This window comes from Amphibalanus amphitrite, unplaced genomic scaffold (assembly GCF_019059575.1).
Source record: "Amphibalanus amphitrite isolate SeventyFive unplaced genomic scaffold, NRLGWU_Aamphi_draft 001078F_arrow, whole genome shotgun sequence".
NCBI classification, from domain to species: Eukaryota; Metazoa; Arthropoda; class Thecostraca; order Balanomorpha; family Balanidae; genus Amphibalanus; species Amphibalanus amphitrite.
In genome coordinates, this window is record NW_024882572.1 from 91,056 (window position 1) to 110,773 (window position 19,718).

The window sequence follows — 19,718 nt, forward strand, 5'->3', positions numbered from 1 at the left end:
ATTCTGACGTCATTTGTGGCGAACTTATCATAGCCTCTGGAAAATTTTGGTCACAATGTGTAGAATTGATGTCCGGAGAGGTCCTGAAAGTTTGGTGGCGATATCTCTCTCTAGCCGTTTAGGAGATATTGACGGAAAAGGACAGGGGGGGGGGGGGGCGTTTCGGCCCCCCCTACGGGGTGCGGGTTAATCGGGTATGTAAGATATTGCCAGTCTTATATCCGACGCCGTTAAATAGTGGGGTGACCTCTGCACCGAATCGAGAAGCTAGTTATATGACCCTCCGAAAGGACGTGAAGGAAGTATTGGTTCTTATGGGTTCAGGTAGCCGTCGAGGATTGAGTTGGTAATACCACAATGGCCTGAACGGGATCCAATGCGCGTGAGTGACTGATGTAACATATCTCCATTCCGCTTCCATGATGCCGCCGTTGTTTGACTGAAAGGACTGAAAGTCGGGAGCGGTTTCTGTGTCTCGCCTATCCGACACGGCGAGATGGTGATGCCACTGGCTCCCTTCGCGAGGCCGCGCAACCTGGCACAGTCGAAACGAGAAACTGAAAGGTCTGTCTGATAGACAGCTTTTGAGAGACGCCGAGGGAGAGTGAAATACAGATGGAAAAGAGATGAGGCGAATATAAAATACGAATCCTGACTGAATCGCGTATGTGGATGAGTTGTTGAAAATGTCTTTATGGTCGATAGGTAGGTATTACTGTTCATTGCTCTGATGTAGAATAATAAAAAGACGTATATTGAGGCACAGAGCAGCATATTTTAACAAATCAGAATCCATCCAAATCTAAATCCAAATCCCAAAATCCGAAATGTATTCAAATATGCTGCTCTGTGCCTCAATATACGTCTTTTTGTCTTTATGGTCCTTTACACCTTTACCTGAGTAAAGGACTTAGATATTGCTTCGCTGTTGGGACCACCCGCATACCGTTGAATAATGCATTACCTAGTAGGGATATGATATTCGTGTTTTCGTCTTTGGTACCGGTCGGTCCAACTCCAGTCCATTACCTTTATCGTGCCCGAGGGAGTTCCAAATTACCTGCCTCGGCGGTCTGAGCGAAGGTGCAGGGTGGAGTGCCCCGACATTATGTCTATTGTCTATTAGGCGAGGGCTAAATTGTATGTTTTTCACCGACACATTAACTCGAACAAAACCACTTCATTGCCTAATATAATACACCGGCGCATTGCCTCGTTACCTGGCAGACATGTGACAACTAGGACAGACACTCTGAAGCCGTTTCTGAGTCTTTTGTCGCTCCAACCGCCAGTCGTTCCTGTGTCTTCTGTCGCTCCCGCTGCCAGTCGTTCCTGTGTCTTCTGTCGCTCCATGCTGCCAGTTGGTCTAGTGTCAGTTGACACTCGACAAGTCGCGTCTGGTCTGTGTCAGTTGGCACTCGACGAGTCGATCCCGTGTCAGTTGACGCCCCTGCTGCTGTCGTGTTGACCTTTGACATGTGTGCGACAATACAAAGTAATAACGTTGGACATCCACATCTGTTCTGGGAAAACTGAAGCTCTAAGGCCGTCCGTTTCACGTGAGTTTTGGGAAAGACAATGGCGACGCGCGTCCTCCAACGCGACAAAGTTTGTCCGGCGGATATGCCGATGCAGTTCCAGAAAAGTCTGCAGTTCGATGAAGATTGTGACGCCAGAGCGGCGCCGTAGCGTGTTCCGTTGTGACGCGGATGGCGCCGGAGCGTGTTCCGTTTATGAACGGCTTCTCGGAAGTTTTCTGAGTTCGGGGTGGAGTTCTGGTAACCAACGGTTCCGTTGCTGAAGCGTTATTTGTTTAGCTTAACTATAGCCTATAGCCTATAGCCTTAGCCGATTGTTTTCGTGATGCTGCTCATCAAATTAATCCATATTTTCAAGTTATTTATTTAACGACCCCAAAACAAATGGTTATCGACAAATGGTATTAAACTATAAATACAAATCCATGAATAGTTACACTGGCATACAGTCTTATGATTCGGTGGCCGGTGGAAGCTAAACCCACCATCGAGGTCTATCAGTATCGCCTTCTGCCTGAGCAGCTAAGAGCCCATTTGCACCGTGCTCGCGACCTGAGACCGCCTTGGGGGAGACGAACGTCCCAACTGCAACGGGAAGAACAAGACGTGCAGCCGACAAATGAAAACCTATCGCTCTCTGGATGGGCAGGTGGCTCCGTCGCAATACATTTTCACGGAACTCCGAAATGGGTGCTTCTTGAAACTCGCTAAGACCATAGCTGGCACGGATATTGAATATGTGTCATATTCATGCCATATTTATTCTATAACATTCATACTATTCATACTTTACCTAATAGGTACTTCTATTATAATGTGTGATCAAGTGCATTCTGTCGTCAACTTATTAGCTTATCCTGAAGGCTCCGTCAACGAGCTCGAAGCATTCTCTCGTGATTTATATGCAAACTCATCGAACAAGGAGCATTGTATCATGCTTCAAAAATGAAGCTAAGCGTATTGATTGAGAACTCTGGTATACCACGCGGTTTTTAGAAGGATCACCAATCACCATATAAAGGTAATGTCATCCAGCTCGTTCGCACCTGCCCGTGAAATTTTCCCGCTCTGCCATTCTGAAAAGCTGCTCGTGCCATAGTTGCCTCCAGCGTGAGCTGAGGGCTCGTGGAGATCGGACTCCAACTTGGAGAGTCCGTCTTGTCAGCGCCTGTCATCTGAAGTACGGCTTCGCAGCGCCGTGGGGTGTGAGCGATGGGCGTGCCGTAGCATTATGGAACGGAGCGAGGGACCGTGCAGCAGCCAGAAACTGCACGAACAGATAAAATGGCGCTGGGCTTGCAAAGTTGCATCTTGAACAAAAGATAATTGCCATGAATCATTAAGACGGGTCGATGGTTTTGGCAGCCAGGAATCTACGTGAGGTCGCAGACCCCGCTGGACTCGGGGTCGGTCGTGTAGGTATAGCCCGAGCTGCTCCGGCCTAATCACATTCTCGGCCTCTATCTGAAGACCCCGGGCCGCCTCACGACATGGTGGCTCTCAATCGCGGCAACGCTAATGAAATGGCCCGATGTCGATCTGCCGAGAGTCGGAGACAGCGCCGCTCCCCATATTTAGCCGGCTTGTAACTGGGTCGGTTCTTTATTAATGCCATCGACCGGAGTGGCGTACCGGGCGGTCTTCCAGGGGGGCTGGGCGGGCGCGCGCCCGGCGCCGGCTCTGTTCAGTTCACTGACGGAGACGGCGGCGGCAGCGCGCGGCCGACCGGACGTCGGTGCCGACGCGGCGCGCAGACCGGCGGCGGCTCAGACCGGCGACGTATCGCTACGGCGACAGTTCAGTTCGCGCCCGCCGAGCGCGCCGGCAGAGCTGTGGTCCGCTGTGACTCTCGTCTGAGGAGGGGATCAGTGCAGTGGTGTGGTTCGCGCTCGAGGCCGGACGTTCAGAAGTTTGTTTGTCTATTTCTTCATGTTTGGTTTAGTCGACGCTCGCGTCGCGTAGTCCTGCCGAGGGCCGCGGTGGCACTGTGGTCCTGCCGAGGACCGCGGCGGTGACGTTTGGTCCTCCCGGAGCGGTGTCGCGTGCTCCTTGTCCTGCCCGAGGTCGCGGCGCGCGGCGGTACGCTGGCGGCGGCCGCCGTGATGCGGCCGCAGGGCTCGGCGGCCCGACGCGACCGGTGCCGACCCGGCCCGCCGGCCCACAGCCTGCGCCGCTACAACACGTTCGTCTGGTACCGGGAGACGGCCGCCGCGCACAACGTCAAGCGCGTGCACAGCCTCACCCAGTTGTGAGTAGTCGGCGCCGCTGCAGCGCATAATGCTCTGCTCTCATCTGCTTTGATGAGCAGCGAAAATCCCTTTGAATTCAACAAGTGTAGTGCTCTGACAATGTATCTTCGTTAGGAGAGCTTGATGATAAAATCCTTGCGAATCTCTCATATTTCTAGGGTGACGTTCTGAAGAAAATCTTAATCCAAAACAAATATTCGTTACTAGGAAGACCGATCCTTAAATGAGTCCAATCTATTCAATCATTTGTAGTATTCTGCCAGAAGAGATTGGATCTCCAAATGCAGCTAAGAATTGACCAGAGGTGTGGAAAGACAACACACAAATGAAACGCCGGAAATGGTTCAAAGTGAAATATTAAAAGGTAAAATTATTAGATTGTATATAGAAACAAACACAAAAGGGCATGCAATCACAAGCTGTTTTCTCAAATCATTCTCGGACATCATAAATATCATGCGTCATCTTGGCGTCATCATTGATAGTAACCTCACGTTTCAGTTGCATGTCGATAGCATTGTCTCCAAAGCCAATAGGGCACTCGGTGTGATGATACGTTCTTTTCAGTCTGGACGAAAGGTCAAATTTAACCGAACGGCTTTGATCGCTGCATATTGTGCTAATGTGAGGTCCATACTGGAGTATCGTAGCGTGGTGTGGGGTGGGGCGGCGAAGTCCCATACAGAACGAATAGAGCGCGTACAACACAAATTTGTTATCTGGTTGTCGACCCACGTTTCTGGCGAGCCACAAACTCTCGACTATAGCCGCCTGCTTTCTCACTTTTCTCTCTGTCCACTGAATGTAAGGCGAACTCAACATGACTTAATGTTCTCGACACGCATCTTGAAAAATAATATCGACTCCAGCTTCTTGCGGTCGCACTTCGGCTTGGCCGTTCCGCCCCGCATCACCCGGCTGCGTACTTTTCTTGCGGTGCCCCACGGAAGAGTAGAAACGGTGAAAATGGGCATGTTTTGTAGGCTTCCCAGGGTGATGAACGAGTTTTTGCAGCGATGTGATGAGGTCGACATATTTCATGATTCTTTATCTCGCGTCAGGTCTTGTATTTTGAGGTATGTTAAGAGTGCTTGTTCTCATAGCGCTTGAAACGATTTTAGCATGTTTAGTGCTCGCATTTGTTTACTTTTAAATTTATTCCTTATTTCATCTTGTACTTTAGCAATAGGGGAAATTTTATGAAGACTGTAGTGTGTATGGTTCATGTATTTTTATTGTGCTGTGACTTACGGCCAAATTTGGCCGTAAATGGGCATGCCCCGTGGCTGATATGGTGAATAAATGAAATTAAATGAAATGAAATGCCTAGATTTTATGGAACACGTATCCAGTCCTAGTCGTCAGTCCCTAGTCGTACCTAGTCCTCAGGACAACAAGTCAAAACAATAAAAAAAAATTGTCGTTTACGCTCAGCTATAGTTTCAGTGCATTGAACTATGCCAAGAGAGACCTCAACGATACTTGATCTGTTGTCGTAGGCCTGGCAAATATGAAATAACAGACTGCCTTTCAAATTGGCTCACCTTATTTGGATTTCGCTGTGCCTGGTAACCGAGTCAACAGCACAGGCTACAGCATTTTATTGCAAACTGCAAAGAAAGCAAAGGTCGATTCGCCGAGTGTTTGGGTTGCAGAAGTGAAAGCACACTGCAACCAGCGGATTCCTTGAGCTGCGCTTTGAAGAACAAGCGCCGAGCATGCTGCGCATCATATAAGCCAATGTTTTATGTTCAGCTTGTCGGTCAGCCAGTAATATCATGGTTCAGGCTGCCGTCTAAACTGAAAGAAACCAGTTTTGATTAACACATTAACTCATTTGTAATGTAGAATAGATCCGCAGTTTCGCCAACGAAACTCCATGAAAACGGTTTTTTCATACTTAAAGAAGCGACAAACTGTAATATAAGCCCACTTTTATTTCCGTAGTGGCGGACCTGTCGCTATGTGTGATTTTCAGTTTCTCATTTCGTTTCATCGGAAAAACTGTGCCTGAAATGCTTACATCTACTGACATGTTTGAAGAATGTAATGACAAGCTATAACCCTGCTTGCTCCTATAACGATACTGAAGGTTAACGACAACCTAACATTAGCATTTCATTTGCGAGGCTACAGGGAACACCCAACATCGGGCGCTTTAGCAGGCGATTCCATGAGAGTCACCAATCGCCAATCTCACCCTCTCCCTTCTCTCTCTCTCTCTCTCTCTCTCTCTCTCTCTCTCTCTCTCTCTCTCTCTCTCTCTCTCTCTCTCTCTCTCTCTCTCTCTCTCTCGCTCTCTCTCTCTCTCCCTCCCTCTCTCTCTCTCTCTCCCTCTCTCTCTGTGTGTCTCTGTCTCTGTCTCTGTCTCTCTTCCTTTATTTCCCTCTCTATAATCCTCTGCTTTCCCACTCATCGAGTTTTAGTAGATGGATAAGAATGGTTTAGAGTCGTCCGTTTATGCCATAGGACAAACGGATAAGGACACAACTGAAATAAAATGTTAGCGGTCCCCACGGGGTAATGATTAAACGAGCACATGCGCGCGTGGCTTTGCTTTTCCTTTGCTTTTTCAATTTCTGGTTCTACTTCTTATAATTTGTCTATCCTTTTTCATATTCATTTTTCAATCCCCCCAAATAAACAAGCCACTAAGCTATTTTACGCTGATAACTTGGAGATGTAACACGAAGCGATACAGTTCTATGGCACGTAGCGAAGTGAAATGTTAGAGCACAAAACGAGTCAACGGCTGTGCTAAAGAGTGAGTGAACTTATGGTTCCAGCACTCAGATCGGCGCTAGTGATCGGACCATTTTGCACTGTAGCACGCCTATGGGAGAAATAGAAGTCTCAATGAGTGACATTCGGGGACCCAACGTTTCGCAGCGGAGCAGACCGGTCGGGCTGAGGGCGGTGTTGGCCAGAATGGCGGCAGGGGTACGGTAGGTGTTCTTTGGATAGAGCGGTGACTCGAGGGTCGATCATTGAAAGGAAGCTTCTGCGTGCCGGTGGCTGGGCGGTCGGCGCCTGGTAGGGGGCCGCTGTGTGTCTGTGGCTGTGGGGGTCGGCGGGTCTGTGGTTGTAAAGGGCCGCCTCTGATGACGGTGGTTGTAAAGGCCGTTTCTGAGGGTGGTTATTGTAAATGGCCGCCTCTGAGGCCGGTAATTGTAAATGGCCGCCTCTGAGGGTGGTGGTTGTAGAGGGCCGTCTCCGAGGGCGGTGGTTGTAGAGGGCCACCTCTGAGGGCGGTGGCTGTAAAGGGCTACCTCTGCGTGTCTGTGATTGTAAAAGGCCGCTTTTGCGGGTCTTTGATTGTTAAAGGCCGCCTCTGCAGGTCTGTGGTTGTAAAAGGTCGCCTCTGCATGCAGGTCTGTGATTGTAAAAGGCCGCCTCTGCCGGTCTGTGGCTGTAAAAGGCCGCCTCTGCCAGTCTGTGGTTGTAAAATGCCGTTTTTGGGGGTCTATGGTTGTAAAAGGCCGCCTCTGCAGGCCTGTGGTTGTAAAAGGCCGCCTCTGCGGATCTGTGGTTGTAGAATGTAGACTGTAGAGGCTGCCCCTGAGTGTCAGTGGGCAAGGGGCCGAGCGCTGACCCGCTCGCTGCCCTCGGCCCGGGCCCGTCCAGGCCAGCCGCTCGATGTCGGCCGACCGGCTCGTGCTCCGTCATCGTCCCGAGTCCTGACGGAGACACTCCAACATGTGCTGATTTGTCCGCTGACCTCTGCAGCTTCTGATTACAAGACGGGTGGTTACTAGGAAATAATAATTAGAATATGGTATTTATGTATTCTGGTATTGGTCAGCCGGTGCCTGTCAGTTTCCCTGAAAGCCGGCCGAATTCTGCGGCCGCCGGTGACCGGGCACGTGCATTGATCAGCTGCCCGTGTCCGAGTGGCCTGCACGGCGCGCCCGGCGGTCACTGGTCACGTCCAGCCGCGGGCCACTCCAGCCGGCCCGCCGCGGCCGCCTCCTTTGACGCTCTCTGATTAGTGGACCGAATGGAAGCCGACTCCGAACCGCGGCATTGCTTGTGCAGTCGGTCTGTTTCGCCAACGGAAATTTCATACGGAGGTCGGACACATAAATTGGATCTGAATATTGGATTACGGAAATGGGACTTTGTTTACCACTCCGTTGAAGGGACCGCATGAAAATCATATGAGAGAATTTGTAGGACCATTGAAATTCTGTCTAGCTGACTCGGGCTTCCCGGGCTGGAAACAATACTAAGAGGAAATCGCTGTTGCTTGGTTGTTGGTTATTCGATGGACCGATATCGGCCCGTGATGAATCGGTGATGAATCGGTCCGTACTGACGCGCTGGCCTGGGTTGGCCATTCGAGCTCACGGCGGTGGAAGGCTTGTACTCACCGATGCGAGCTGGAGCTGAGGGAGCGGAGCAGGTTCATTTACACAGATTTAACTTGAATTGAACATCTGAATTAGGTGTTTATGACTGTACTATGTGTTTACTTAGTTTGTTATGCCATGTTCTCGAAGCACGTTATAGTAGCTTTTTCGTTATTTTGTTGAAATCAGTAAAACAAAACATAAACTAATAATAAGTGGGACGTAGGTATACATAATGTGTCGCGTAAATGCATAGACGTGGACCAATGTGATAAATGTGGGATTAAACACAAGTTTGAAATGGTGATTAAAACGAGAGGATAGTTATTTATATTTAGCTAGAGATTAATGAAGTATCTGCTCAGTAAGTATTTTACATTGGAGATCGCCGCAGTAGTTAGCGGGATGTAATTACGTTCTAGCACTGTATTTGTTCTCATTGCTGAGATTGACTCTCCCTGTCCTCGGTAATTGGATCTAGCTGGTACATAATCGGGTTCGAGCGAAGCCGCATATAACACTGAACGATTTATCGCGGTAATCTCGCGATGGGCTAAATCTAGACGCGCAAATCGCCTCGAATGTCGTGAACATTCTAGTGCGAGGATAACGATGGTCCAACGAGTAATTCGGGAGTTGTGAGGACAGTACGCTAAAAGCCCGCTTATTTTCCATGATTATCTTCAGTTCAGTGCCGCTAACTATGATCACCTCATTTAGTGAACTCTCTTATAGCGGTCATCAGTCTCTATATTTGACGACTCACTGCAGACGGCGTTTAGGTACGTCGGGCCGCGGTTTGATCGTGTGTCATTTCTCGCCTGTGTCGCCTTTTGACACCAGCCAGGCCGGTATGTACAAAAGGCTATCGGACCGCCGCTCGGCCGCTCCCATTAGCGGCTGTACCGGCCTGGCAGCCGCTCACCAGCGCGGCTGCCCGATCAGCATCCGCGCCGCGTGTCCAAATCCTGCCGCCGCGCCCGGCCCGACCCGCCGTCCGCCGCCGCGATCCCGCTCAATCGATGGTCAAGGGGTCGCTGGCTCGATCAGCCCTGCATGGAAAGCACCGAGAACGGGCCGCCCAACGCGACATCGCCCATGATGTCCGTACCGGTGGGACTGCACCGGTGACAATCCGTGGCCTCCAGTGACCTTCAGAGCCTCAGAGGCAACAGTGTCACGGTCACTGGAGACATAGTCCATATACATCTACAAAATCAAAAATGGTTACATATATCATATTGGCTTGAATGTTAGAATGGCCTGCCTAAATCAATCACAATACTGGGTCTCTTCAGAACCGGCGCTTCGTTTCAGTTTGTTTCGGTCAAACATGAAAAATAGCAATGCGTTATTGCTGCAATCGTGCTTGCAAAAACGTTCAAAAACTGTTTTCTTCTGGTTTGCCTTTTATTTTGTACATATATTCTTCTTGAAAAAGAGTATGCATTGTCGATATAAATGTGTGTCTGATGCCTCTGATACAATATAACAATTTGATGTTCATCTATTTTGTAGCTGCAAAGACATTTTTAGATGCAGATAGATCGTCTTTCCTAAAGATGAGCGAGGTTTACTGCATCAGCCCTCCCGAGTTTTATGGAGCCTTTTCCCGCTTCAGGAGCTTTTGTCTGAGCTGTTTGTGTCTCAGCTCCCAGCGTCTTCGATGTTCGTTCGGACACGGCGGAAACGGGCAGGTGTTTTCTCCCGGCCGGTATTGACAGGTGGCCTGTCCGAGCCGTCATCGGCTGGCATCAGCGGCGGCGAAAAACACCGCCCGCCTCGGCCGACGTCCGCGGCGGATTTCTCCACAGCAATGCCGCAGTGAATCAATGATGAGCCCAACCAGATGAACCGGGATAGAAATCAGCTCCACGCTGCAGGAATGATGAGGCGGACAAAGGCACATTTTGATGGAGATGGCTTTTTGTGGATAGGCTCTACAAGTGCGATTGAACATAAATAAATCAAAAGTTGTAAAAAAGTGGGCCGTGCACATTGCACATATCTCGATTATATGCCATTGATTAACTTTTTAACACGCGCACCGACGGGGGGGGGGGGGCGGATATCCGCCCCCCCCTGAGGTTTTTCGCGGATAGCGGGAAAACCGCGGCGCGGCGCGAAATTTGGTACGACTATTCTCTCATCAATTTTACACATGGTGTGCAAGTTTGAACCTCCTAACTTTGAAGGTCAGGTCACCAGGTCACTTTGAATGACCCAACCTCAAGTCACTTTTTTGCAACTTTGTCACCGTGCCAGAGCTACAGTAGATGTCGGAGGTCTTTGAAAGTCGCAGGATGTTATTAGGTCATTAGTAGCTACAATTTGTATATCTCGGAATTTTGATGTCGGTGACCTAAGGTCAGGTCAATTTCGCGACCTCCCCATTATAAGTCAATGGGGGAAAAATCTACTCCCTGTTTTTACCACTAAAACGGGTCGGAATGGCCCCATATACCATACATGACTTCATATACGATCAACCTTCACTACCTTGAGGTCTGTTTTGCTGTTGGGCAGCTGTAAGGTCATGTGACGTCATCAAAGGTCACCAAAGGTTTTTTGCCAATAACTCCGTACAGGAACAAGATACAGCCGCGCGGATGGTCTCATTGTGTTCAGCTCGTCAAGACGCATCGAATGATATACATGATGACCTCGAGGTCACGTGACCTGAGGTCAACCTTTGACCTTGACCTTTCGAGGTCAACATATATATCATTCGATGCGGATTGACGAGAGGATCACGATGCTGCCCTTAGTTTGTTCCTATCATGACTAATTCGAAAGTTATTCGAGAAATACTCTCTCCTTATTTAGCGCCGCCATTTTGACTTTTTCGACCCCTGTGACGTCATCTTTGACCTGACCTGAAAATGACCTTGGTAAAAATTGTAGACCTTGTCCGTGCGTATCCGATGCCGTTTACCGCTTGTCGCTATCTTGCTTTGTTCTCGAGATCTCAGGGGGGGGCGGTCATCCGCCCCCGCCCCGTCGGTACGAAGTTGGCGCAGACCCCCGTCGGTGCGCGGGACACTTGTCTATTGATGATTTTTATGCGAAATCACGTCTGAGTTTTTATTTGGAAGGATAAGCTGGAAACGTGACTTGGACCCGATAAAGTCACTTCGTGTGGCTCTGAACCAGTAATGACGTCATTAAGACAGCCCGGTTGGCAGTCGGTCCTTGCGACTTCTTTTAACCCTCGCGGGCCCGGGGGGTTTAGTTTTTCGCTCCCCCCTGGAGAATATTTGCGATAGCTCCCGAACGCTTAGGTATAGGAAAACTTAACTTGTAGTACCTTTTCTCCCATCAACTTGACATCTTCTGAAGTAAAAAATTTGGACCTAACCCCCTTGATGACGTCACAGGGTCGATTTTTCTAGACCCCTGCAAGATAGAATGCCTGGCTTAAGCTCCCAGGCATTCTATAGAATGCCTAAGTATTTTGATTGTCCGAAACACACTTCGAAAATTAGGGGTAAGTGGCAGTAATGCTATTCGTTTACCTAATTTTCTTTGTTGGCCTAGGCCAGTCGTCACCTCGCACCATTTCAGGGCAATGAGTTGAGAGGAAGCGAGGGAGAAATTGGGCTATGCCGACCACCAAATGGTGCGCCGCAAGCAGCAACTGATTCAATCCCGTTGGCACGGGAGAGCCACGGCGCAATGCACGCGGGAGAGCCACAGGCCAACCAGTCACTTAAAACGGTTACCCTCGGAGGATTATGCTGCTACAGATACGAAGCTGCATTAGAAGAGTGTTGGCTGGGAGGGTGGACCGTAGGCTTGAATCGAAAGTGATTGCGAATGACGATGGCTTTGTTCTGATGTTAGAAATGAAGGTGAAGAATACACCAAAGGTCACATTTTATGTCGTCATAAGCACTTCGTGTAACGACTCTCAATATACATGGACAGTTCAACCTACACTGTAATGTCAGAGAATAACGTGAATAAATGGTTCATTATTCCACGTCCGGGCGGTGGCCCGGCCGTAACAAGAGCCGGATTAGGTGTTGTTCGATCTCCCCTTCCAGCTTGACTTCTGGGCCATGCGGTATTCGAAAGGTCGTCAAAATTATGAAATTTTACTCCAGTTCTTCTTTGGAAATGTTCGAACGGATGCCATATCTAAAACAAATAGCTAAGCCATTTTTAGGTCAGGCCAATTTTTGTCCATTTTTTGCTCGTAGCCGTTTTCTCTAGTTTGACCTTAAATCAATTCCTTAGAAGGCAAACACCTCCAAAAATGGACGATTTGTCAAACTTTTTTTTCTGTGTATTTTTTTCCAAATGCGTTTCCGATATTGACATTACCACCATCGTCTTTCTAGCGTTAAGATAGATAGATAGATAGATAAGCTTTATTTCAGACTCTGGGCCCATACTCTTAAATACTGATGATTTCAGCCAGTGCAGTGGCAAGACAACCAAATGTCACACAAACAATCATTCGGGCCTGTTTCAGCACTCGCGCAGAGCTACGTGCTAAAATGAACGTACAGTTGCTGTTGCCAGTGGCGCCTCAGGCGAGAATGGTCATTTCACGTCGACTCCGCGTGCAAATTACATTAACGTGACGATAGAGACGACCACCGCCCCGCCGACAGGAGGTGCCCGGCACACGAGGGAGGGGCACAGAGGGCGCTAACAGCACCGTCCACCCCAGCGAGGACACTGCTCCCCTCCACAGTGTGTGAGCGGCACGCCACACCGAGGCCGCTCTCGTTTTCGTGCGTGCGCGCTCAAGCCGCTGCGATCATCCCCCGAAGATGGGACGCCCCGCACGCGGAAGGGCATCCGGTAAGTCACGCCTTTACTTGCTGGCGTCTCCCCATTGTGTCCAGGCTGTCACGAGCGACGCCACTACCAGCCATCTTTAGGCCCGCGGGCGCTCCGTGCCGGCGCACCGACCCCCCCCCCCCCTCGTATTGTTTGTGTTGAACATTTCAGAGCGGTCCGCGTTCCATTTGCGTGTCGATTACTGCCGTGGCGATCACGTGGCGATTGCTGCTCCTTTGCTTGTCTTTCACCGCCGACACGTCCCGCGCCGTCACGCCGCAGCTGCGTCCCATTGCTTTGTCATGTGAGTTTCTCGTACGGCCAGCCCGCCATGCCCCACTAACGCACCATCTCACCCGTCGCCGGTGAGATTTCCCGTCTGCTATTATGCTGTCACGCCGCCGCTGACAATCTACTATCTCGCCCGTTGCCGGCCTGTCCCGTCTGTCATACGTGGTCACGCCGCTGCTGACTACCTCTTCTGTCACATGGACTGTTCGTCTGTCGCCGCCGACAGACCTCGGCCTTGCCGCCGCCGCCCATGCCTCGCCCGTCACCCAACAAGTCACGCCGCCGCTGACATACCCTACTGTCACGCCCGCTACGTTCGTCGTCACCGCTGTCATGCCACCGCCGACAGCCCACCGTCACACCTGACGCTACCGCTGGCTGTCCTGCCTGTCTGCCACGACGGGGAACATTCATTCTGGCCAGGGTTCATAATGTCCAGGGTACGATATGCCCAGTGTCGAAATGGCCAGTGCCTTGAATAGGCCAGAGTTCATAATGTCCAGGGATTGCATGGTCCAAATGCGGCCAACTGGCTGCAGATAGGGTATATTCAAAGAGGCCAGGGTTCATAATGTCCAGGGCACGATGTGTCCAGTGTTCGAAATGGCCAGGGTTCATAATGTCCAGGACACGATGTGTCCAGTGTTCGAAATGGCCAGGGTTCATAATGTCCAGGGAACGATGTGCCCAGTGTTCAAAATGGCCAGTGCCTTGAATGGGCCAGAGTTCATAATGTCCAGGGATTACATAGTCATTGAAAGTGACGTCATTATGTAAAAACACGGAACCAGCTCAATGCGAAGCAGTGCAGTGCCGAAGGCAATGCCTTAGGAGAGATTACAGGCAATAGTAAATCAAATATTTTTAGGTTAAGTGGTTATGTATCTGGCTTCAGGCCGAAGGCCTGAAGCCTGATGCATAACCACTTAACCTAAAAATATTTGATTTACTATTGCTTGCAATCTATTCATGCGAGAAACTATTTCCTTATCCCCGGTAGGCAAACATCATTACCTTAGGTTAGGTTAGGTTAGGTTAGGTTAGGTTAGGTTAGGTTAGGTTAGGTTAGGTTAGGTTAGGTTAGGTTAGGTTAGGTTAGGTTAGGTTAGGTTTGGTTTGGTTTGGTTTGGTTTGGTTGACTGTGTAATCCCTGGACACTATGAACTCTGGCCAATTCAAGGCACTGGCCATTTTGAACACTGGACACATCGTGCCCTGGACATTATGAACCCTGGCCATTTCGAACACTGAACACATCGTGCCCTGGACATTATGAACCCTGGCCATTTCGAGCACTGGACACATCGTGCCCTGGACATTATGAACCCTGGCCTCTTTGAATTTACCCTATCTGCAGCCAGTTGGCCACATTTGGACCATGCAAACCCTGGACAATATGAACACTGGCCAATTCAAGGCACTGGCCATTTCGAGCACTGGACACATCGTACCCTGGACATTATGAACCCTGGCCTAAGCCACGACCCGCCCGCCGCCTGGCCGCCCCGCCGGCCGCCGCCCGGCCACCCCGCCGGCCGCCGCCCGGTCCCCCCCCCCCCCCCCCCCCAACCCGCCCGCCGCCCGCCGGCCGCCGGCCGCCGCCCGCCGGCCGCCGGGCGCCGCGCTATCTCTCCGAGCCGAACTGTCACCTGCCACCGCCTGAGGCCGCCGGCCGTGTCTTTGTCTCCCGGCGGCCCTCCCTCCCACCAACTCCTCCCCGCCGCGCGCACCCCGGCCTGGCTACCCTCCCGTCCCGGGCCGCCGCCCGCGCCCCCTAGTCGCCCGTCTGTTTGCTTAGCGCTGCCTTTCCCACCGTTGCCCATTCTATCGCGCTCGCCCTACCCACACCCTCGCGTCCCTCGTGGTGTAGTGGTTAGCGCCGCGGGTATGGCCGTGTGAAGTCGGTTCTTGTCGTAAGGGCGGCCGGTTCGATTCCGGGGAGGGTCGGTGTTTTTGCGTCGCGAAGAGACCAATTCTTTTTCTCACAGTGCCTCTACAATTTCCCCTCGTCTTTCACCAGACAGCCGGTCGTTGACTCATCAAACGACCTTGCCAGCACATCCCTGCCCCACGACCTGTTCACACTGCCGATAGACGGCTCGCTAACACATAACATCACGACCTCCCCATGTCCGACTGCGTCCTTCATATCGTACGCCGGGCAGCCATCAGGCCCAGATGTTTCGCGGTACCCCCTTTTTTTGTGCCCCTAGTCGTCGTCACCTGCCCGTGCCAACCGTTTCTCGGCCGCTTACAGGCCCCCGCCGCTCCGACCCGGTCGTCGAGCCCACCGCCGCACCGCCGGAATCTTTGGAGACGCCGCGCCCCGCCGGGCCTGCCTCACCTCCAATCGAGGCCACCAGCGACAGCGACACTCTGCCGCTCTCCGACGTCGACTCCACACTGTCCGACGCAGACACCCCCACTTCTGACTCCGAGTCCGGGTCGGACTCGCCTGCCCCGCCACGCCATAAGCGGCGGAGAGGAGACGCCCGACATAGTCGCAAGACCAGCCCGCCGCCCAGTCCTGGGCCGACGGTGGATTTTCTTCGCGCAAGCAAGGCACCATTAAAGTCCACACAACCGCCGCCACCGCGCCGTCTTAAGCTGCCCACGGTCGCCCCGGATACTCTTCGCCGGCTCCGCAACCGCTCAAAGGTTGTGGACATCAACGACCTACTACACCCGCGCCCATTTGGAGGTCGCGGCGGGACTGCACCAGCCCAGTCCTGCACATCTACGGCCGACTACCTGCGCGGGCTCGCCATCCTGGTCGCCTACCGCTCCTACTTTTTCCCGACGATGGCCGTCCAATGGGCCATGTACGCGGTGTGGCTGCACGGTCACGCAGCCGGCCTCACCCTGTCGGCACTGAGGGAGCTGGACGGCCAGGGACGGACGCACCTAGCACAGTACCCGCAGGACTACCACAGCCCGGCAGAGCTCACCAATGCGTGCAAGGGTTCCTGGCGTCCCGCCGCTCGCTCTCAGGCTTTCCGCTCGGTCCCGACACCGCCGGCCGCCGTCCGACGCCGCGCCCCGCCCTCCCCGAGCCGTGCTTCCGCTGGAATAACGGCCGGTGCTCTGCCGGCGCCTCATGTCGCCGCCCCCACACATGCACCAGCTGCGGCGGCCCGCACCCAGCCCACACCTGCCCCTCAGCCCAGGGAAACGCCCCGCGCCCGCTAATGACACCCCTAGCGGGCCGCTACTAGCTCCAGGCCGCGCGGCAGCCACGGTGGGTAACGCCCCCGCCTCAGTGCCGGACCACCCTCATACGCCGGTCTCACCCCACATGCTCGCACAGCTGTCCTCCCCACTCACCGACCCCGCCCTACTGCGCACGGTTACCGACCGGCTACTACATGGGGCGAACATCGGCTACACCGGCCCACTCACCGGCTCACTTCGCCCAAACAACCGTTCGGCGAGCGTGTATCCTGAAGCTCTCACGACCGCCTTGCAGCTCGAGATTGCACGGGGTCACGCTGCCGGACCGTTCCCCTCCCCGCCGTTCAACCCTTTCCGCTGCAACCCCCTTGGTGCTCGTGACAAAAACGATGGTACGGTACGCATCATTCTGGACCTCTCTCAGCCGGACGGTCACAGCGTGAACGACCATATTGACCGCGACACCTTTTCCATACAGTACGTCACCACGGATCAGGCCATTGCCGCTCTGTTTGATTGCGGGCCACGCGGCGCTCTCCTGGCCAAGGCCGACCTTAAACATGCCTTTCGTCTGATACCGGTGCGCCCTGAGGATTGGTGGCTTCTTGGGTACCACTGGCGTGACCAGTACTACTTTGACGTCCGCCTCCCGTTCGGCCTCCGATCGGCATGCGCCATTTTCAACGACCTCGCCGTCGTGCTCCGCGACGCCGTATCCTTCCACTCCAAGAATTCAAAGGTTTTCAATTACTTGGATGACTTCTTCTTTTTCTCCCCCGCCGACTCCCCCCTCTGCGCAGCCGCCTATAACACCTTCCGAGCACTGTGCAACGCGTGCGGTGTCCCGGTGGCGGACGAAAAATGCCAGCCTCCCAGCACACGCATGGAGCTGCTGGGCTGCGTGCTGGATACCACAGCCCTGACTATCTCCCTCCCCGACCGCAAGGTCATGGACATCGTCACCAGCCTCCGCACCGTGCGCAAAGCACGCAAGGTACGGCAGCGGCACCTCCTCAGCCTCATTGGCAAGCTCGTGCACGCCACAAAATGCTTCCCCGCGGGCCGCAGTTTTTTCCGCAGGCTGTTGGATACTGCCCACACCGTCTCCCGGCCCCACCACTGGGTCACTTTAAGCAGGGACACTAAACGTGATCTCGACTGGTGGCTGTGCCTCCTACCTACCTGGAACGGCGTCGCGCCACTGCTCCACCCCACCTGGACCCCACCCGCTCACACAATACTGCACACGGATGCCTCCCATGTAGGGTACGGCGGAATGTGTGGTGAGGAATGGTTCTCGGAACTATGGCCGCCTGCCGCCCTTGCCTGGGCGAACAGCATAACATGGCTGGAAATGGTGCCGATCCTGGTCGCCTGTGCACTGTGGGGGGCTCAGTGGTCCGGCCGTCGCATCACCTTCCACTGCGACAACAGCGGGGTCGTCGGGGCGTGCACAAAAGGCTGGAGTCGGGACCCACGCCTCATGTCCTTGCTGCGCCAGCTCGCCTACCTCGCCGCCTCCCAGTACTTTGTGTTCCGAGTAACACACGTAGCCGGGCATGATAATGGCACCGCCGACGCCCTCTCTCGCCTGCAGCGGGCCCGCTTCCGTGCACTGCAGCCCAACGCCCGACCGGAACCAACCCCGGTGCCGGCTTCTATCCGCCGATTCCTAGCCCAGCCAACCCTGGAGGGTGTGAATTTCATCGACGGCCGCTATATCTAGCCAGACCGGCGCTCAGCCCGCTCGCAACGGCCTCGCCTGGCTTCCAGGCGGCCACACCGCTCAGTGATGCACCGCTCCGACCGACGCCCCCCCCCCCTTGCCCCGCCCCCCCCCCCTCCCACCGGTCTCAGAAGCACCGGCTATATAGCCTTGAACGCCACTACGGCCTCTCGCGCATCATGTTCGGTGACGTGTCTCTGCGACGCTCCCTCCGACGCGCCCCCATAACTGCACAACGGCACATTGCCACGGTGCCGCATCGGCCGCTTAGTGTGTTATCGTTTAATACATTTGGGCAAAGCTTTGGCGTCTTTCAGCTAGGGAGAGCTGGAACACACGCATAAGGAGCTGGCGGAGGTCGAGGCCGCGTTACGCCAAATCTATCGAGGTAAGAGACGGGTACCGCCCTCAGCTCAGCTCAAGCATATCACAACATCCAGGCGCCGGCGACGTCAACGTTAATGGTCATTTCACGTCGACTCCGCGTGCAAATTACATTAACGTGACGATAGAGGCGACCACCGCCCCGCCGACAGGAGGTGCCCGGCACACGAGGGAGGGGCACAGAGGGCGCTAACAGCACCGTCCACCCCAGCGAGGACACTGCTCCCCTCCACAGTGTGTGAGCGGCACGCCACACCGAGGCCGCTCTCGTTTTCGTTTTTTTTTCTTTGCTGTTATGTTCTTTCATTTTGCCTTTTCCCTCTTTCGTCTCCTTCCGTCAACTCCCTAGGCGTCTTTCAGCTAGGGAGAGCTGGAACACACGCATAAGGAGCTGGCGGAGGTCGAGGCCGCGTTACGCCAAATCTATCGAGGTAAGAGACGGGTACCGCCCTCAGCTCAGCTCAAGCATATCACAACATCCAGGCGCCGGCGACGTCAACGTTAACGGTATTTTACACTCGAATTTTCAGTCTTTTTTACCAGCTCAATATCACATGTACTCAGCCTGCACATGAAGTTATAGATGCGCTGTCTGATGAGAACGGCACAATGAGGACACGGTGCACGACACATATGTGAGAAGAACTCTCGTACCTAGAAATGCCTAGCATAGTTTTCAATACCGTATGGTAAGCCACCATCAGCCGGCGCAACATACGCTGGCGATAATTTGACCACAAGTGTGCAGTGTACATAGATGAACAAAACGCTGTAAAGAGACGCGCCTTTGCTGCTACCGAGCACATGTGAAAACGACGAATCAGCACATTCCCCTGTTTGTACATTTGTTTACACTGCCGATCTATGTCAAGATCATCTGAGTAAGCATGATTACTGATGATATGCCCTAAGTATTTTACATGATCAACCTCCTTTAGAGGAACACCTTCAATGAACAGCCTTGGCAATATCAAATCTTTCATGTGTTTAGAGCGACAAACCAGTACAACACTTTTCTTTGCATTGTACAAAATATTGCAAGTTTTTCCGAATTCTCCACACAATGAAATCAGTTTGCTCAACCCTGCAACCGACGGTGATAACAATATCACATCATCTGCGTACATCAGATGATTGATTTTCGCATCCCCTACCCAGCAACCTACATTCTGTCTATTTAACAAAGAACTCAGACCGTCCATATAGGGGAAAGTGGGGT

General features: G+C 52.8%; 2 protein-coding genes across 2 annotated transcripts in view; both read left to right on the forward strand.

The window, feature by feature from the left end:
- Positions 1-19,718, forward strand: part of LOC122369842 (cAMP-specific 3',5'-cyclic phosphodiesterase-like) — an 87,454-nt gene that overhangs the window by 34,946 nt on the left and 32,790 nt on the right. The gene's annotated exons all lie outside the window — the stretch shown is intronic.
- Positions 12,835-18,418, forward strand: LOC122369846. Its single transcript, XM_043344919.1, has 2 exons — positions 12,835-12,948; positions 15,476-18,418. The coding sequence occupies exons 1-2, from the start codon at positions 12,918-12,920 to the stop codon at positions 16,405-16,407; spliced, it is 963 nt and encodes a 320-aa protein (XP_043200854.1). The 5' UTR covers positions 12,835-12,917; the 3' UTR covers positions 16,408-18,418.

Coding starts and splice junctions, on each gene's coding strand:
- LOC122369846 (XM_043344919.1), top strand. CDS start 12,918: ATGGGACGCCCCGCACGCGGAAGGGCATCCG. Junction 12,949..15,475: donor CGCACGCGGAAGGGCATCCG/GTAAGTCACGCC, acceptor GGCCGCTTACAG/GCCCCCGCCGCTCCGACCCG.